Here is a 19,738-nt window from a genome sequence, read left to right as displayed (position 1 = left end):
CTGGCGTATATTTTGTTCCTTCTATTATTTATCTTTTCTGTCTGTTTGTGTGTGTACTGCTTTGGCAATATTCTATATAAAACAATTATGCTAGTAAATAGTAATTACAGAAAGTGAAAATTGCAGAATTGTATTGCCACCTACTGGTAAAGGCATTGGGTCTCATTCATGAAACATTCGTAAATATACGAGTAAATATGTGAGTGATTTGCGCGTAAAGAGACATTCCCGAAAATTCTTCTCCTGATTCACAAATACTTCGTAAATGTCAGATGTGATAGTGAAATGTGTGTGTGTGTGTGTTAATGAATTCCAATCAGTCGTAAATGGGACGCGCGTGCACGCTCATTCTCTCAATTACCATAAATCCCGCCCATTAAATCCGACTGACAACTATATATGGGCATCATATTATGACACCAAACGAAGGATTTCAACATGTCTTCTCAAAAGCGAATGAAGAAGAGAAATTTCTCAGATGCAGAAATTTAAGTTTTATTATCAGAAGTTCATTCAAAACGCCACATTTAATTTTCAAGCGTACATAGTGGCGTATCAGGTCCTAAAAAAAAAGTTAATAATTTTTTAAGGTAATAATGCTTTTACCTTAATGCTTTAGGTAAAAATGCTTGGCAGCATATTACAGATGCAGTTAATGGAGTTTCATCTGTTAATCGAACAGTCCCAGAAGTGAAAAGAAAATGGTTCGACATGAAGCTTGACTGCAACACTTGTGACTCGCGGACTTGTAAAAAAAAAAAAAGAAAAAAAAAAAAGAATAAACAGCTTGAATATTAAAAAATAAATCAAAAAAATAAACAGCTTGAATATATATATTAAAAAAAAAAAAAAAAAGACTTGCGGACTTGTGTTCCGTTTGCAGATGCTATTACTGGCTCTCGTAATAAAAGTGAAAAGAAAAACCCTATGTAATTACTATATATAATATTTTTTCAAAATGCTGTGTAAATATGTACCCGCATGCAGCCTTATTAATGAGCAAAACGTTCGGATGTTAAACGCACTATTTATGCGTGGCTGGGAGCAGGTGTAGATTTCTTTCGTATCAACTAACATTTGGAAAATACGAACATTTTAATGAATCTGAAAATTTACGCCAGAACCACTTTACACACGATTTACACAAAAATTTGTTCTGCTCGTGTTTCATGAATGAGACCCAATGAATGTTTTTAAGTAATTTTGGCTCTTCAACTTTAAGTTCTTCAACTTTTTTGATTTAAGCAGCAAAAGAAGTCCAGTGTAGTCTATATGCTCATATCTAATGCAGATGTGAATAAATGCACATCAAGGTTAACGGAGGCATCTTGCGATCAAGTGTGTTGGCTTTCAAAAAACATGCAAGAGCCAACAAGATGACATCAAAATAAGTTGCACTAAAATAACTTAATAGTATAACAACTTAACAGATAAAACCAAGCAGTTGTGTAATTACAGCAGTAATTGGAGAATTGTGTCCTGATCTATTCACTTCTCAATGTAATTTTTGATTTTTGCAAATGACAATGAACAAGATTAATTTAGGCAAAAATGAAACCCACTTTAATATTTTACAGTCTGCATTATCTTGGTTTGGGAATGTAACTTGAGAAAAGAAAACAAAGACTCATGATATTTTTAAGAAGATATTGACAAACTGTAACAGTACAGCAAATCAAAACAAGTTTCCCATATAGATTTTAAACATGGAGCCATTCAACAAGAGATAAAGCAACAACATATGCACTCATACTTTTCTCCATAGTATACAGTTCCAAAAGCCAAGATTCTTGTGTAGATTTGTACATTCAATGGCAAATTTTACCTACATTTTTAGGCTATAAAACAAACACCAGGATACAAATGTCATTCACAGAAAGCAGAGTCCATACAGAAGAACTTAGTTATTTGACTTTATAAAACCAGGTCTTGTCAGTCCTTTGTAGATGTGAAGCTTTCCTGCCCCTTTGACTTCAAAGCTGTAGTCCGTGGTGACGTAAGGTAAATCTCCATCAACTCCAAACTGGAACAAGAGAAAGAGAAGTTAAGTACAACTGACAACAAAGACCCATCAGGTTGATAACCTGTCAACATGACCATTTACCCAAATGGTTTTATATAATCTGTACCCTTATATTCAGTGAGTAAAGTGTAAAATGTACCCCAGCGGTTTGTAAATGTCTAATGACACTTAACAATTACCCATTAAATAAAATAAAAAAACAATAACCCTTTAACCATTTTATGGATGTCAATGATCTACACTTCTGTTGAAAAGTTTAGGGTCAAAAGGATTTTTTTTTTTTTTTACATTAACACTTACAAAAACAACACTTTTCTTTTATACAGCAAGGACACATGAAATTGATCAAAAGAGACTAAAGACTTTTACATTGTTAAAAAAAATATGTATCAACTACTGAAAATATATAATATTATGTACAGAAAAATATTAAGCAGCACAACTGTTTTCAACATTGTTAACACCAAGAAGTGTTTGAGCACAAAATCAGCATATTAGAATAATTTCTGAAGGATCATGTGACACAGAAGACTGGAGTAATGATGCTGAAAATTCAGCTTTCCCATCACAGGAATAAACTACATTTTAAAATATATTAAATATAAAAACAGTATTTTAAACAGTAATCCTATTTCACAATATTACTGTTTCTACTGAATTGTTAATCAAATAAATATAGCCTTGGTGAGCAGAAGAGGCTTATTTAAAAGAAAACTTGACCAACCCCGAGCTTTTAAATGGTAGTGTATATTGCTGATTCACATACCTGCTTGGTGAGCAATACTTTAGGCAGAGTGATCTCTCCCAGCAGAAGACAGTTCACGTGCCTCAGGACGGAGGGAGATACTGGAGTAACCAGAAAGTACAGACCTCGTGCCATGTCTACCCCTCTCAGAACACCTTAAAAACACAACAGCAGGTAAACAATTACAGCTTCATATCTTTATTTTTATATAAGCTTCATATCTTTATACTTAAGTCTGCATGATGTATATTAAATATTGTTAATGCAACAACATATACAATGCAATTTCACAGAACAATTCCTTCTCAAATCCACATATTAAAGGCCTTGAATACACACCTAGGCCCACACATTGACAGATAGGAGTTTGGGAGAGTACAACAGGACCTCCTCTGCCCACAACCTTCTCACTCAGACAGCATAACCCTACTATACTGGCATTGGCCGCATAAAGGATGTTGTTGGGTGCGACCTCACAGTGTGTTACCCCTATAGCCACTGATGAGTGTGGGACCTGCAATAACAGAGCACAAAAAGGTGTTCACATAAAACATGATCAGAATTTAATGCACATACATACATTAAATAATGTTTCAAAAAAAGGAAAAAAAATTCTAAATAATATATATTAAAAAAAACTAAAAAAACCTGGTAGGGTATGAAGCAGTGAAGCGGGCGGATGGGACCAGGTTCTGAGGACTGAAGCTTACTGAAGTAGCTGAGCAGAGCCAGGTCTCGCAGCTCATTACTGCGCTGATGTTGCCTAAGATGAATGCAGGATGGAAATTTGGTTTGTTAAGTAGAACTAACCAAAAATGACCTAGTTAAATCTTCACCACAAGAACTGCCAACAGATCATAGGTACAGTTACAATCGAAAAGGTGCAGCTGGCTGCCTTACATTTCTCCAGATGTCCCAGCACCTTCAAATTCTGACTGGACGCTGAGAAATACATGAGATTGAATGTTGAGGTGACTGGCTGGCTCCTCTGTCAAGGTGGATGTCGTCGGAGGGTGCGTCTGCCAGCCGTGGGCAGTTCTGAGGAACTCTGGGGTGAGAAGTTGACACTGTGGAGCATTTCCGTAACTCAGCTGCACTACATGCGTGACGGATAAAAGACGAATGAGGTCTACCAGTATCTGAAAGCCATGGCCTGTGAAAGAGAGAAAGACATTTGTTAGCAAGTTAGTACCAGAAACTCAAATGAAAACAATTCATATATTACAAAAAGATAAATATATTTACTAGGGCTACCAATTAAAAACAATTCTATTAAAAATTAAATTGTCTGACTTAGGGCTGAACGATATTCCGTTTTAACATCGACATCGCAATGTGCGAATGAGCGATAGTCACATCGCCGGAACATGCGATGTGAAGGTAGCACAGCACCCATAGTGTATTAAGAGAACGGTAGCACCAGGGTAGCACACAGGAAACATGAGTTTGTTGTATGGCTTTTTGCTGGGGTGACATACACGTTCCGCGTGCCTGCACAGTGATTTCACAGTGCCGCAGCTCACCGGCTCACCGCCAACATTCACTGGCAATCCTATAGCTAAAAATGGGCGACGAAGAGAATCCGCCGCAAAAAAAAAAAAGTCAAAATCAGCTATTTGGGACTATTTCATCTACAAAAAGGAGGATGTTGACCAAAAAGTGGTACATTGCTGGAGTGTTATAAAGTTGTAGATGGTTGTCTTTTTTAAAAAGTCTTTTATTTTTCGTGTTCGCATTTATGAGGAAAAAACAATGTTATGTGACAGTTCTCCATTACGGACGCGACCGTTATGAAAGCGGCACTAAAAGACTGCTTTAAAACTTTCACAGAGACCTCAAACAGAAAGCACAAAGCCTTTCTTTAAAGCGAATTTCGTTTTGTATTAATTGTATCTTAATTTTAATCAGTGTTTCATTATCCAATTTCCTGGATTTAATAAATAAAAAGTAAATATAGCAGACATAATCACGACACGGAGGCGCCAGCGCCTGAACTGGACTGGACAATACTCGCGAGTCAGTATTGTCAACTTCATCTTTACAGAACACTTGTTTATTAATAAACAATTAAAATGTCTCATTGTAATATTGTACATATTCATAATCATTACTTTTGCTGGTTCTTTGTGACAGCTTTTAGGTGCCGTTTAGCCTACATGAACGCGTCACTGCATCAGCACCGAGAGAGAGAGAGAGAGAGAGAGAGAGAGAGAGAGAGAGAGAGAGAGAGAGAGAGAGAGAGAGAGAGAGAGAGAGAGAGAGAGAGAGAGAGAGAGAGAGAGAGAGAGAGAGAGAGAGAGAGAGAGAGAGAGAGAGAGAGAGAGAGAGAGAGAGAGAGAGAGAGAGAGAGAGAGAGAGAGAGAGAGAGAGAGAGAGAGAGAGAGAGAGAATAATTTTTTTTTTTTACTTATTTTGAGGAATTATAGCCTAATGAACAACAAACATCTGCGTGCCGCCACGTTGGATTGCGTAGAACGTTCACCGAATTCTGACAGAAATGTGTTCTAATTTTGGAATAAAATATTAAGTGGCCTTTTTGTCACTTGTAATGAAGCTTGCTTATTAGTGAAATTATTAATATCATGGAATGGTAATTAATGACTTTAGCCTGGATTGATGGCTCGCAATATATATCGTTGGGAAAAAAATAATCACAATGTTTTTTTTTTTCCAATATCGTGCAGCCCTAGTCTGACTCGTATATCACGTCATTAAATAGTTTGACAGCCCTAATATTTGCAAAAATATTCAAGATCCAATAATGAGTCCACATTTCTGAAGTTCAAATCAATATTCCCATTTTATTGCCTTTCATGTGCAATTATGTTTGCTGACCTCTGATCCAGCCCATAGTATTGATGATGACAGGACTCTCTCCACTGACATGGCGCCAGAGGGATTTGAGGGACTCCAGATACCGATCAATGTCAGCGTGACAATCTGCCTGACCATAATACACCATGTGCTTTGGGTCACGCATGTGTGTGAAAGGAGGCCCTGAAAAAAAAACAAAACATGTTCATTTGTTTGGGTGTGTAAAATCAACACATGCTAAATGTAAGAAAGTTGAATTTCTACAGTACAAAGCTCTTTTGAATTAGCACTTCATTTGGCTATATACACAAATCCGCCGCGAACTCTATGGGCGCCGCCATCTTGCCTGCCGCCATTACTGCGTGCCTGCGAAGTGTGAGGGTGTGACACTTGCCGGTGTCCTCTAATGACATTTCAATGAAAGCGGATCCTGGGGCTTAAATATTGTGATTGTCAAAACATTTTAGTTACTAAACTGAATTTTATTAGGTTTAGTGACAACATGTTGCAATGTTTATATTATATGGTACAATTTCTGGTACTTTTTTTATTATTGCTTGAAACAATTTCAGGATTTCAATTCAGTTCAATTCTTGTGATTTGTTTTAATATTGACTAATTTGGATAAATATTAGGTACACAAGATAGGCGTTATTTTTTCTCAAGAAAAAAAATTCTCACCTAATGCTGTAAGTTAAACATACAGAGAGCCTTATCAGCTGGCAGTATTATTTAAGGTTAAAAATAACTCAAATTAAATATAATGCGTTTTTTTTATTATAATAACAACTTTATTTAATGATATAAGAAAACATATAATAAATATGTAATATAGTACACATATTTAGCAAAATACTCTCTATAGGTAAATGTTATGTGACAATTGTTCTCCAGCTGTTTTATTGACCCTTTCCGCGGTTAAAAAAACACTGATTGATCGATATTATGTATGATGAATATACATTTCGGTAGGTTATGCTACTGTTTCTTTTAACATTGTTCATTCGTGTTTATTTACTATTAAGTTATGATCGGTTCACGTGCCATAGGGATCTGTCACGTCACATTTACAAACGCCAAAATATTTATTGTTTGAATTTCATAATAAAATTGACAGAATCTGAGAGCTGACCTTTTTTTTTATATCATAACTAACCTGCTCTGTCTAGTCTGTCGGTCTCCGTGTCCTCTTTGCTTCTCGATTTTTATGTGCGTGAGAAAATGGATGTGTGGCGTGAGAGCGTGTGAAAAGTGTCAATTGCGTGTGTCTCACGGTGAAAGCGTGAGAGTTGGCAGCTTACAGGTATTCAACATTATTTTATTAATCATCTGGCATGCGAGCTTCAGAACCTAAAGTACAGGGCATTGATTGAAGGTCAGAATTACATGAGCTCCAGATGGATTGGCCAGATACTGCATACCTTCGCAGATGAGCTCACATTAAAAGGTGTCGTGCGGTTTTCACAGGCAGTGAACTCGTACTGCAAAGTTCTCGAAGTAGTGTGTGACTGCATGGCCGGCCGAGGGAAGTGTTGTAGCCATACAGCAGGGCGACTTTACAAAATTAAAGATGAATAGATAAAAATAACATTTCGTACAGCTACATCTGCTACAGCCGCCTACGTGACCAACGTGCCCAACTCCTTAGCAGCAAGGCACGCAGTAATGGCGGCGCTGCTTTACTTCCGTGTTTCGGCGGATTTGTCTATAGAAATGGAGAGCTTAAAGTGTGCCACATACCCAGCAGTGGCTCTGTAACTGTGCATAAGGAAAGGCATCCAGGAGGGGTGAACTCAGTCTGGCCTAGATCACACTCCAAAAACTCTACACTTACAGTGCTGCACACATACAACAAGGCAGAGAGAAATATATCAGCTTAAAATTACAATGCATGCAAATTTCTTACCCTCATGCACACAACTTGGCATGCAGGCTAGCCTACAAAAATGCAAGATAATTCTAAATTCATCCTCTAATTAGTAAACTGATATAATGAACTGTTTGAACTCACTGATTGAGCAGGCTGTTAAGAAGGTGCCGATTGAAGGTGGACTTGCCAACGGATTTCCCCCCACACACAAGAATTACAGGACAGCGGTCAAATTCCCCTGTGGACAAAAAACATTTTACATTACTTAAGACATTTCCCCCAAAAAATAGTTAATCGAATTAGTAAATCGTGGGAACAAATTTTTTCACGTCATGAGGTTCCATACATTTCACAGAGCACAAATAATTCCTTTTCTCATACCCTTAAAGGGACAGTTCACCCCAAAATGAAAATTCTGTCATTTACACGTATGATTCGATTCTGATTCACAAGCTCTTGATTTGATTTAAATTTTGATTACATTTTTTTTTTGTATATATATCAGGTACAGTACATATAATATTTCCTTGAGCAAATCAATCTCTCAACTAATGCTGTAAACTATACAGGGAACCCTGTCTGTTGATAAATTACTATAATATTTAAGGTTAAAGATCCCCTGTGGTGAAAAACAAGTTTTTAATGTCGTTTAAATATTTGTGTGGTGTTTTAAATATGCTTTAAGACAAACCATGTGCAAAATCATAGTATTTCTCCTTAAAACTACAGTGTACCAATAAGAGTTTCAAAAACGTGGTTTGAAACCTCCCGTTCTCTTCCATCACAAACCTGTAGCCAATCCCATTAACGTATCATTACTTCTAGGGATGCTGATTTCTTAGAAGGCAGCTGTCTGACTCCGAGATGGCGAACAGGAACATGGTTTATGTAGCATTAGCAACACATTATTAGCTGTTTGATAGCGTAGTCAAGTCAAATGCTAATAATATCAATTACCATTATATGTCAACTTTTATTATTACATATAACCTAGAAAGTGAGCAAAGACAGCTCCCTTTATTATCAAGTTAGAAATTAGAAGTTGTCTGTCTACACTGCTCAATGAATCTCTTATTTACATTGTGTCTTAATGAGATGATTTGCGAGCATGCAGAACTAAGCACTGAACAAAAACCCAGCCGTTTTTACCGGTGCTAATAGGGCAGAGTCCATCAGCAGTCATATTATGACAACTCAGTTTCATTAATAATTGATTAAAATTGATTCAATAAAATTGATTAATTTTAAAATGGATTAAAATGAATTCCATTTTGTAATATTTTCATCATACATATCAAGTAATTCCAAACTTCGTGAGGCAGACGACGACATTATGTGATCAAATACAATCCACTAGTTAAACACTCCACAGCGCCACCCAGTGCATTTAATTCTAACTGCGAAAAAAATTAAAAATTCTAATAGTATTTTATTTTTCGAATAATTACAGATCGAATATTCAAAAAATTTAATATTTGTGCACATCCCTAGTTCAAACACAATGTAAAAGTCAATTTTGCATAATAGATCAGTAAGATCAGAAGTAATTATTTTCACAGAAAAAAAAAATTGCAATTGCTATTTAGATTAAAATAAAAAGATTAGACTAAGATTAGCTTTATTAGATTAGACTAAAATAAAAACTTATTTGTATACAAACATTTGCACATTTTTAAGGCAGTTTTATATCAACTTTTTAATTTACAGAATTGTCTCTATTCCAATTTGTTGTTGAAATATAAAGAAAATTGTTTAGTGAAGTTTTGTTCACGCATAAACAGAGATAGACTAAAAGATGATCGATCTTTAAATTGATATTGTCAACCCAGCCCTAATTCATTCACCCTCATGTCGTTCCAAACCTGTACGACTTTCCATCCTCTGCAGAACAAAAGAAGATAACAGTTTTGGTGACCATTTACTTTCATTGTACAAACAATTTTACAAACTATCTTCTTTATGTTCTGCAGAAGAAAGAAAGTTACACAGGTTTGGAATTACATGAGATGATTACATTTCCTTTCAAATATGGTTTGAACAACTATTAAAATTTACCTGCCCAGGCACTGAGCAAACTGCTTATAGCTTCTCTGTAGCTAGGTGACTTCACCAGACCCTGTGCACAGGGTCCACGCAAAGCTGTTACACCCACGGCTGACAGAACGGGGTTATAGATGGCAGCCTGGGACTTTATCTCCTTCTGCAGAGTGCATAAACAGAGACACAAATATACCTGTTGCTATGCCAGGGTGCTCAAACAAACAATGTCGAAAGCGCCACAGTGTTTACATTCTTCAGAAAGACAACCTACAAATGGCTTACTTATACAGTAGTCAACATTTGAAGTGGATCAAAAAAGTTCAGCAAAGTTGTCCTAAGACAAGAACGGGTATTGTTCAAAATTCATGTATAACTTTGATGAAATGTTTTGATCCACTTCAAATGTTGACTACTGTAGTTGCCTTTGCATATTAAACTGGGAATGCATTTCATCATCACAAACAATATACACATTTGCTATTTAAACATGAACATGCAAAATCTGAACATGTCACCGACTTACAGAGTTAAGACCGAAGATCTCTGCAAGTTCTGAGAAGCTGGAGAGAAAGCGTGTGAGCGGCGTGTCCAGAGGTTCCAGAAGAACCACACAGGAGTCCGAGTCCACCTCACTCATGAGCTTTTTACTTGGCTCTAGACATAAAAAGACAAATTGCAACAGAATTTTAGAAAGTGGGTGCAAAAAAGAACTTCAGTGCAGGTAAAAATTAAAGGCAACACTACGGGCAAAAACTGTTTTTTCAGGCCCTTTCATTATGTGTTGTTTCGGACTGGTGGAAAAAAAACCATCCAAAACACTCTTGTAAAAAAAAAAAACTTGGAATACAAAAAATGTTTGCCATTCTTAATGTAATCATTCAACTGGGTAAGTATGGTGATATCTATTAGTTAATTTTTTAACCCATTAACTTAGGATTCCTTGCCTTAAAGGGTGATACAAAAATGAGAAATGGGTCATTAAAATGCATTAGGGAGGCAGGATACTCCTTGTGACGCTACCTGAAGAGAAAAATTTGCGAATAATGGCTTTGGCTTCCAGCAGCCCCTCTTTCTTGTTCTTGCTGGAGCCCCCAAAGTTGTTTCCAAAGGCCTTGATGGTGAGAGGGCAGTGAGACGGTGGTGAGAACAGGGGGTAAGGTTGTTGTCCCTCCTCTATTGTGAAGCCCAGGACCTCTACATGACCATAGAGGCAAGTGAGCAGGCACTTTCCACGGAAACACAAGACCTGCGCAGACATCAGACACAAAAGTAAGCCTACGTGCAGAAACTAATGATGGACTGATATATACTGGCCAGGATGATTAATTGGCCGACATTTGTGTATTTTAAAGTTAGCAGCAACTGGCTGTAATGCTAATAGTCACAATACTAAAATAACGATAATAAAAATAAATTAATACAAATATTAACAACAATAGACTTGGTAGTTTCCCCTTATGTCAGTTTAAAATATACTAGTCTTCATTTTTTATTAAGAGAACATTTTTTACAAGTTGCATGCACAAATTGAGCAAATAGAGCTAAATAAGTTTATTGAATTTTAGCATTTTTATGACCATCTCACGCATTAAGGCCAATCCACACCGCACTGACAGACGGCGAAAGACACATTTTCAGGTTTTGTCAGATCAGTGTGTCGAAACCTTCCGTCGATTGAACATGCTGAATTGGAATTATAATGTCTGATAAGTGTCTGCCTCTGTCAAAGCAATGTGAATTGGCCTTTAGGTGTAACTGTACATGCACAAATAAATCACTGATTCAAGTCAACATCATAGTGGTTACATAAATATCTACCTGGTCTTGTTTCATGACTAAAACAGCATGGTTGTGGGTATGGTCAAGGTGGGCATGGAATTGAAGCTCGTCTTCCTTCCGCTGGTCTGTGTCAGGTAAGGTTGAACTTTCCATGCCGTTCTGAAGAACACTATTGGCATATTCACTCCATTCTTGAGAGTCCACAGATGCGCTGCTGTCGTCCAGTTCTGTGCCTCCATTTGTGTGGACATGAGCAAAAGTCACAGAAGTGGCCTCAACCTTTCCCTCCTTGGCACAACTGTTTTCAGGGAAAATAGTCACAGGCTTCGCATTCAACTTCTTCAACCGTTTTACTGTGGGTTTTTCCCTTTTGGCTATCTGTTGCTCCAACTTTGCAGTCCCAGAACTTGTGTTTAGCAGAGATGAGTCCAGACTGCGGATTTTTTTGTGCCATTTATTCTTACTGTGACGTTTGGTGGCATTTCGTTGCTCGTGTTGGGACCGGGAAGAAACCTTGTGTACTTTCATTGTCACACGATGAACTCCAACGAGCCTAAAAACAACATAGATCCAGGGCAGGGGAACACCTGTGAATGAAGACAGTAATGAAGGGATCAGCACACCTGGCATCACTAAAAAAGTTCTCTCTATAAGACTGTTGGGAAGAAAGACTGACAGATTATAAAAGTACGTACGTGTAAGTTACGTACATACAGACAGACAGAAACTTTAGTTAGTTGGTAAAATATGGTGTAAAATTGTAGTATCATCATAAATTATTAACAACCACTAGTAAGATGATCTGTTGTTAATATAAATACCGAAAGCCACTTTCGTGGTTGTTCACGAACCTGTTTGAAGTGAGAAACGGCTGTAACCGACTATTCTCCTGTACAAATTATTTTAATCAAATCAGAAACGTGAAACACGTAAAACCAGAGTCTCTGTGAATATGCTGCTGTTTCTATGTAACTGGCAGTGGCTCCATGCAAACATCAGAATCACGCTGCACGATGCTGTTGTGGTTCCACTCCACTAATCGAAACGAAGCCGTTCATTAACGTTAACTTACCCCCCTTTTGATCTACTTTAAGACCGCATTGTCACTGTTTGTTGAATACGTTTGAAAGCACAAATATAACAGAAACAAAGATGAAGCGTAAAACATGTTAAATACGACTCGGTGGCTAACAGGAGCGATTTTGTGCAGCACTGGCGCCTCACGGTTAGCGTATGTGCCATGTGACGGACAGTAACAGATTTTCCGGAGTTTGACTGAACTTTGATTCCACACTACCATTCTGAATTAATACTCCACTATAACATAATTCCCTTAACTATAAAAAAAATGTATACATTTGAAGAATTAGTGTTCACTTTGGTTGCATGAGCTAAACAACGTAATCAGCTCATATGTTGAAGAAAGTCGAACTCCGCGTAATACGTTGAATGGCCAGATTCCACAGAGCTCAAACAATATTGCAACGTCACTTCCTGTTTCTGTTTCAACATGGCTTCTTGTTGTTAAGCCCAAATTAAGCATTTGATGCTATATAATATATAATTAACTCACTAAATTACATTACGCATATATGTCGAGTTTCCGTATATGAAAAGAAACATGAGAGCAACGATCTAATTTACGTGGAAGGTGAGTCATACACAGTTGATTGTGCGGCGAGTGGTTTAGGGAGCGTCAGTAAAAGGCGGACATCGTGGTTAACGTTTAGGTAATATTAATTAGATTGTCGATTATCAGTCAAAGTTATCCGCATGGTATGGGGAAGCATTATTAAACATGGATGGATGAAAATGTGCTGAATTATTCTTTGCACTGTTTCAGAAAATGAATTGCGCCAAAATAAGTAAGATCTTGGAATAACCAACTGTGCTTGTAGAACAATAATAGCAGTATTTCATGATGTTCAAGAATTACTTAAAGTTGCATGACCTCTACAAACATTATGTCTTCATGAAACATTTATTAGTAAAGACAGTATAATAAAACCAGAACAGCCAGATGTATATTGTATTTTACACACATTTATCATTATTCTGAGCATTAACATTTTTTATTTAAATATCCACGAATAAAATTATTAATAAGATTAAAAATGTTAATAAAATGTTTACAATTTAAATTATTCAGTGTACTGTTTCATAAAACGAATCACACCAAAATAAGCAAGAATGATTTTTGCATGACCTCTACTGGCATTATATCTTCTTGAAACATTTATTAATAATGACAGTATAGAATAAAACCAGAACAGACACACTTTTTTGTATATTTTTAATTATTATAAATATCCATGAATTAGCAAAAACCATTTACATTTTTAATTATTTAAATATAACATTTATAATTTAAATATTTAATTTAAATGTATACATTCAATGTATGCTGTCTTTATCTTTAATTTCATTCAGATCAAATTTGAAATGAAATTGATGTGTCCTGCATGTCTAGATGGAGATACCTGCTCAATGGTCCTCTCATGCTCAGCGGGTGCTGTCCTTGCTCAACAAACAGAGGGGTCTTGGCCACTTCTGCGATGCCATGCTGAACACAGCAAGTGGGCAGGTGCATCTGGCCCATCGCAATGTTCTTGCCTGCTTCAGCCACTTGTTCCAGGAACCCAGTTCCTCGCCGTGTATACAGATCGACCTGCCATTAGAGTGCCCTGATGATGGACTTGAGCTACTGCTTCATTTTTTTTACACTGGTGAACTCCAGTTAGATGACAGCAATTTAGAAAAGATTCAGAATGCAGCTAGCGGACTGTCAGTGCCGGATTCTCTCATACCTTGCCAGGGTTTGCCAGGTGTAGAGACTTTGCAGTCACCTGCTGCCTTGAGTGAAGAGGATGAAGCCAAACCGCTATTCCCTCTCGCATCTGCAGACCCTCAGTCTGATCCGACCCTGAAAGGAAAGACTAGATCTTGGCAGAGGACGAAAAATAAACCTGATGCATGCAGGTTCGGTTCACCGGTCACAGCTAGCGATGATGACACCCCTGCCTCGACGTCTACTACCACCACCCGCTCTGGAAGGCGTGTAAAAGGGCCCAGTCGACTAGTCGGGGAAAGTCCCACGTCTGCTGTTACGAGGCAGGGAGCAGGAAGGAGAAAACCATCATCTTTAGATGATAAAGAGCAGGACATTGCTGCCACTGAGGAAGGAGATCATCTCAAACATCAAGACATGAGTGAGGCTGAGGTACTCTGTACATTTATATTCAACCAGAAGATCTGTATCAAATCTATTTCTACTAGGTAGAATGCATTGATCTGACTATGAAAATCGGATGCATAGATTATGAAAGTTGCTCTAATAATACCCAATGTATTATCTGTTCTGATTTTCATTTCATACTACATCAAAATCCTTGATTTTATCTGTAATCTGTACTACATTTACTATTGTGTATCTATTAGCAGGTGGATGGATCCGTTGGTGATCAGAATGGCGATGATGACGACAATGACAATGACGATGATGACTATGACGGAGGTGAGAGTATGGATATTCTTAATGAGGGAACCGATGAAGAGTATATGCCTCATGACTCACCTTGCTCAACCCCAAAGACTCCACGGGGAAAGCGCAAACTTAAAAGTACCAATAAAGAGAATGGGGAAGGAACATCTAAAAACGGCAAGAAAGGCTCTGTCCAATGTCCAACATGCCACAAAACATTCCTCAGCAAGTACTACTTGAAAGTACACAACAGGTATGTGCACACTATCATTCTAAATTTTGGGTTTGGTGGATTTTTAAATGTTTTTGAAAGAAGTCTCTGTTTTCTGTTTTAATATATTGTAAAATGTAAATGTAAAAAATGTAAGTTCCTGTGATGTCAAAGCTGAATTTTCAGCATCATTACTCACATGTTCCTTCAGAAATCATTCTAATATGCTGATTTGCAGCTCAAGAAACATTTCTTACTATTAAAAAATTGTGGAAATGATGATACATTTACTTCAGTATTATTTGGTGAATATAAAGCTCAGATGAACAGCATTTATTTGAAATTGGAATCTTTTTTAACATTATAAATGTCTTTACTAAAATGTCACTTTTGGTCAATTTAATGGGACCCCAAACGTTTGAACGGTAGTGTAGATATATAATTCATATTACATACATATGTAAGATTAATGTTAAAGGCTGTCTGGTAATTGCAATTTAATTCATTTTTTTTTGTAATGAATTAATATGATTGATCTTTTCCTTCCATCTTGCTGTCTGCTAGGAGACATACAGGGGAGAAGCCCTTTGAATGTGCTAAATGTGGGAAGTGCTACTATAGGAAGGAAAACCTGCTGGAGCATGAAGCCAGGAATTGTCTTAGCAGAACAGAGGTGGTGAGTTTGATGATGGGGACGAATAAAAATATGCATACATGCAATAGGAATAACCATAATGTGTCATTTTTGGTGTTTACTGTTGCACAGTGGCAACTTACTTCCTGCACCTTTTTAAAATTTGTGCCAGGTGTTTTCGTGTTCAAAATGTACCATGACCTTTAAAAAGCGACATGAGCTGCGTCTTCACACAGTCACGCACACAGGAGAGATGCCCAATAAGGTACATCATCCATTGTGGAGGTCAGATGTGACCTTTTGTCCAGGGACATTTCGGCAATGTAATTTTATTTGTCGTTTTAGTGTACATCATGCCCTGAGCAGTTCATGCAGAAGAAAGATCTCAGGATCCACATGATTAAAATTCACGGAGCTCCTAAACCACACGCAGTAAGTTACTGCGGTCTGCAATACCATAATGCCCTGTCATTGAAAACTAAACTAAATATCAGATCAAATGTTATGTATTACTAATGAAATGTGTTGTGTAGTGTTCATTGTGTACCAAGTGTTTCCTGTCCCGTACTGAGCTACGTCTGCATGAGGCAGCCAAACATCGGGGTGAGAAACTGTTTGTGTGTGAGGAGTGTGGCCACCGGGCCTCCAGCCGCAACGGCCTGCAAATGCACATCAAAGCCATTCACAGGCATGTGACTTATGACATCACTGAAACACGCTTTATTTGTTGTTTATACTATTATTAATTATTTCGGTCTGCCTTTCAAAGATGATATGCTTGCATGTGGTGAGCAGACAATAAAACAATGTGAAGAAATCTTTATGTGTGTAATCAGTTTTGCATGTTTTGTGTTTACCGGTTGAATTAATACTGAACCATATTTGTTGCGCTTCTCTTCAGAAATGAGCGTCCTTTTGTGTGTGAGTTCTGCAATCATGCTTTTACCCAGAAAGCCAATCTCAACATGCACCTTCGAACACATACTGGAGAGAAACCTTTCCAGTGCCACCTCTGTGGCAAGACGTTTCGCACGCAAGGTAACTTTTTCTTTCCGATTCATTTTTAAAACGGAATCCATGCAGTTTCTCTATTACTTTTTTATTATTAACCGAATGTTTTCTGATTGTGTGAGCAGCGAGTCTGGACAAACACCACCGCACACACACAGGAGAGCGGCCATTTAGTTGTGAGTTCTGTGAGCAACGCTTTACTGAGAAAGGTCCTCTATTACGCCATATAGCCAGCAAACACCAAGAAGGCCGACCACACTTTTGCCACATCTGCAACAAAACTTTTAAAGGTGAGATATATGGTGAGATATACATAAAGAGTTATACAGTTACACTTTTGAGGCAATTTGGAGAATTTTTTTTACTTGCATGATAGATAGACATAGATAGAAAGACAGATAGACATATAGACACAGATATACAGATAGATACATATATAGATACATATATATTGATCATTTTTTAGATCATTATTATTTTTGACTTGAAATAAATTAATATTTACATTGTTAAAATGTAGATTATTTTTATTATACATGTATTTAATTATATAAAACGTATATATTACATTCAATATAAATTATATAAAATGTGTTTAGTTTATATGACATTAAATATTATTTTCATTAATGTCATTGCTTTAATTTTGTTAAAACATTTTTTTTAAATTTGATTATTTCCTATTATTTTTTACTTGAATTCCATATTTGCATTGGTGATTATTTTTTTTATAATTTTAGATATTTTATACAATATATATATATATATATATATATATATATATATATATATATATATATATATATATATATAAACATTTATTTATCTAATTAAATAATATAAATACATTTTGTGTAAAATATATGAATATTTTTATTTTAAAAAACAAGAATATATGAAAGGCAGTGGTTTAAAGTAATCAGTACTGAATAACAATTTATATCCCATGATGCCCTATCAGCCATCGAGCAGCTCCGTGTTCATGTGCGACGTCACAAAGGCATGAGAAAATTCGAGTGTTCTGAATGTGGTTACAAGTTTACCAGACAGGTACGAATTAGATGTATTTATGGATTAAAGGGATAGTTCACCCAAAAATGAAAATGATGTCATCATTTACTCACCCTCAAGTTGTTTCAAACCTGTAAGAATTTCTTTTTTCTGCTGAACACAAAAGAAGATATTTTGAAAAATGTCTGTAACCAAACAGTTGATGGACCCCATTGACTTCCATAGTAGGAAAAAAAAATACTATGGAAGTCAATGGGGTCCATCAACTGTTTGGTTACAGACATTTTTCAAAATATCTTCTTTTGTGTTCAGCAGAAAAAAGAAATTCTTACAGGTTTGAAACAACTTGAGGATGAGTAAATGATGACAGAATTTTCATTTTTGGGTGAACTATCCCTTTAACATATCAGATTATTATTATTTTTTTTCACATTTTCTACTTGAGGTCTTAAGAGCTTATTCAACCTTGCTTTTGACAGGCACATTTGCGACGACACTCACAGATCCACAACCGCGTGGAGAACTACAACCCCAGACAAAGACGGTTACGTAACCTAATTGTGGAGGATGAGAATGCAGCTGCCTCATCCAGTCCGTCCAGCCAGACAGAGGTTCAGGCAGGACCAGCGGACATGGTTAACCTGGTTATCCAGCCAGAGACGGTTGTGGTGGAACAGGTCGTCTCAGCCTCTGCTGGAGGGACAGGAGGAGACCAGGCCACATATTCAGTGAATGGTGAACAGACTGGGTTTGCTCTGACTGGAAGGACTGATGGTGGAATCGAGCAGACTCCGTTCACTGTGGCAGATGTGATGGAGCAGACACTGCTGGTGACCGACGCGTACCCCATCCATCAGTCCAGTGTGGTGGTGGAACTGCCCAGCACTGGAGCTGATGGGAAAGTTTAAATGGAGACTTTTTGACTCCAAAGCAAAGACATGTAGGGGGGGTGTTCATGTTCATGTGTTCATGTTCATGAATATGTATTAAAAGTCATTGAGACATGTCAAGCATTGTAGATAAACAGTATTCTTGCATGAAATACAGGTAAGAAACTTTTGATATAAATGTATTTAAAGAAGTATCAAGCGTGATTTGACACAAGATTTTCAATGAATTTGAAATCATGAGATTGTCTACTGTACTCGGTATAAGTCATTTGAGCTCAACTTCTGCAAAAATGCATCGCTGTTAATCAACGTTTCAGGTCAAACTATGTAAAAAAATTTGCTTGAAAATGCTCTTTCTCTGTTTGGATGAACAGGCAAAACTTAAAAGCTTTTTATTCTATATGGAGAAAGTGAAATCTTATTTCTACTAGCTAATTGACTGGCACTTTAAGCCACAGGATGTTTGAAAAATTTGGATTTAATAATGTACAACCAAAGTTCTTGTAAGAGAATGTCATGATTTATTCAGCATCTGGATTTCATAATGTAAATTAAAAACAGACATAAGCTTCATGTATACTCTTGTTTTAATAGAATAAATCATTAAAACACAGAAATCCAAATCTGTGTCTTTTTTATTCATTTTTCTATGCACTTCTTGTTAAATAGTTTAAAGTACTTATTACTTAAGTGCATTAGAAAAATACATTAAAAAAAAGCTAAATTACACAAACAAATTTTTTTTGGAATACAATGATTCTTGAGAGTCGGGACAAAACATATCCCACATAGAAAAGTCTAATTTATAGCAAAAATTAAGAAATTCATCATTGATTGACATACTTACAAAGTTGAATCTAAAGGAATTGTATATACCTATCTGATTTTTAGAATAAACCTTTTTATCTTTTTGGGGAAAATTTGTGGTCTGTGTTTAGAAGGTCCATGTTATTGCACTTGTCCTCAGCAAGAGGTCACAATATTAACCATCCCAAAAAACTTTAAAAAGCTCTACAATTGTGAAAACATATATATCAAATAAAAAATAAGGAGTATAAATATAAAAAACAATGCATGAAGTGAACATCAAACAATATTTTCCATAAAAATCTGCCTATTAAAGTTGTGTCCTCAGTTTCTGTCAACTCTGTCAGATTTTTTCATAAAGCTCTTTAAATCAGGAAATAGCATGGTCAGCTATATCCCTGAGGACCCCTTTTCATCTCCCT

General features: G+C 36.6%; 2 protein-coding genes across 4 annotated transcripts; one reads left to right on the top strand and one right to left on the bottom strand.

Moving 5' to 3' along the window:
- Positions 1–1,540: 1,540 nt before the first annotated feature.
- On the bottom strand, positions 1,541–12,754 carry nol9 (nucleolar protein 9). Its single transcript, XM_084099941.1, has 13 exons — positions 12,123–12,754; positions 11,311–11,858; positions 10,513–10,738; positions 10,016–10,146; positions 9,508–9,652; positions 7,594–7,690; positions 7,323–7,420; positions 5,604–5,765; positions 3,669–3,921; positions 3,417–3,531; positions 3,108–3,282; positions 2,790–2,923; positions 1,541–2,023 (listed from the first exon to the last, which is right to left on the bottom strand). The coding sequence occupies exons 2-13, from the start codon at positions 11,797–11,799 to the stop codon at positions 1,901–1,903; spliced, it is 2,148 nt and encodes a 715-aa protein (XP_083956067.1). The 5' UTR covers positions 11,800–11,858; positions 12,123–12,754; the 3' UTR covers positions 1,541–1,900.
- zbtb48 (zinc finger and BTB domain containing 48) lies at positions 12,750–19,126 on the top strand. Of its 3 annotated transcripts, none has more exons than XM_084099940.1 (11): positions 12,750–12,922; positions 13,742–14,491; positions 14,713–15,005; positions 15,528–15,639; positions 15,770–15,862; positions 15,943–16,029; positions 16,131–16,285; positions 16,499–16,635; positions 16,734–16,898; positions 17,570–17,658; positions 18,099–19,126. In XM_084099940.1, the coding sequence occupies exons 2-11, from the start codon at positions 13,742–13,744 to the stop codon at positions 18,525–18,527; spliced, it is 2,310 nt and encodes a 769-aa protein (XP_083956066.1). In that variant the 5' UTR covers positions 12,750–12,922; the 3' UTR covers positions 18,528–19,126. The 3 variants fall into 3 exon arrangements, with proteins under 3 accessions (XP_083956066.1, XP_083956064.1, XP_083956065.1); XM_084099938.1 differs by having other exon boundaries at positions 12,768–12,922; positions 14,710–15,005; XM_084099939.1 differs by having other exon boundaries at positions 12,769–12,922; positions 13,702–14,491; positions 14,710–15,005.
- Positions 19,127–19,738: the final 612 nt, after the last annotated feature.

Source organism: Abramis brama (assembly GCF_963993115.1).
Source record: "Abramis brama genome assembly, chromosome: 22".
Lineage (NCBI taxonomy): Eukaryota > Metazoa > Chordata > Actinopteri > Cypriniformes > Leuciscidae > Abramis > Abramis brama.
This window is presented reverse-complemented; position numbering and strand designations above follow the sequence as displayed.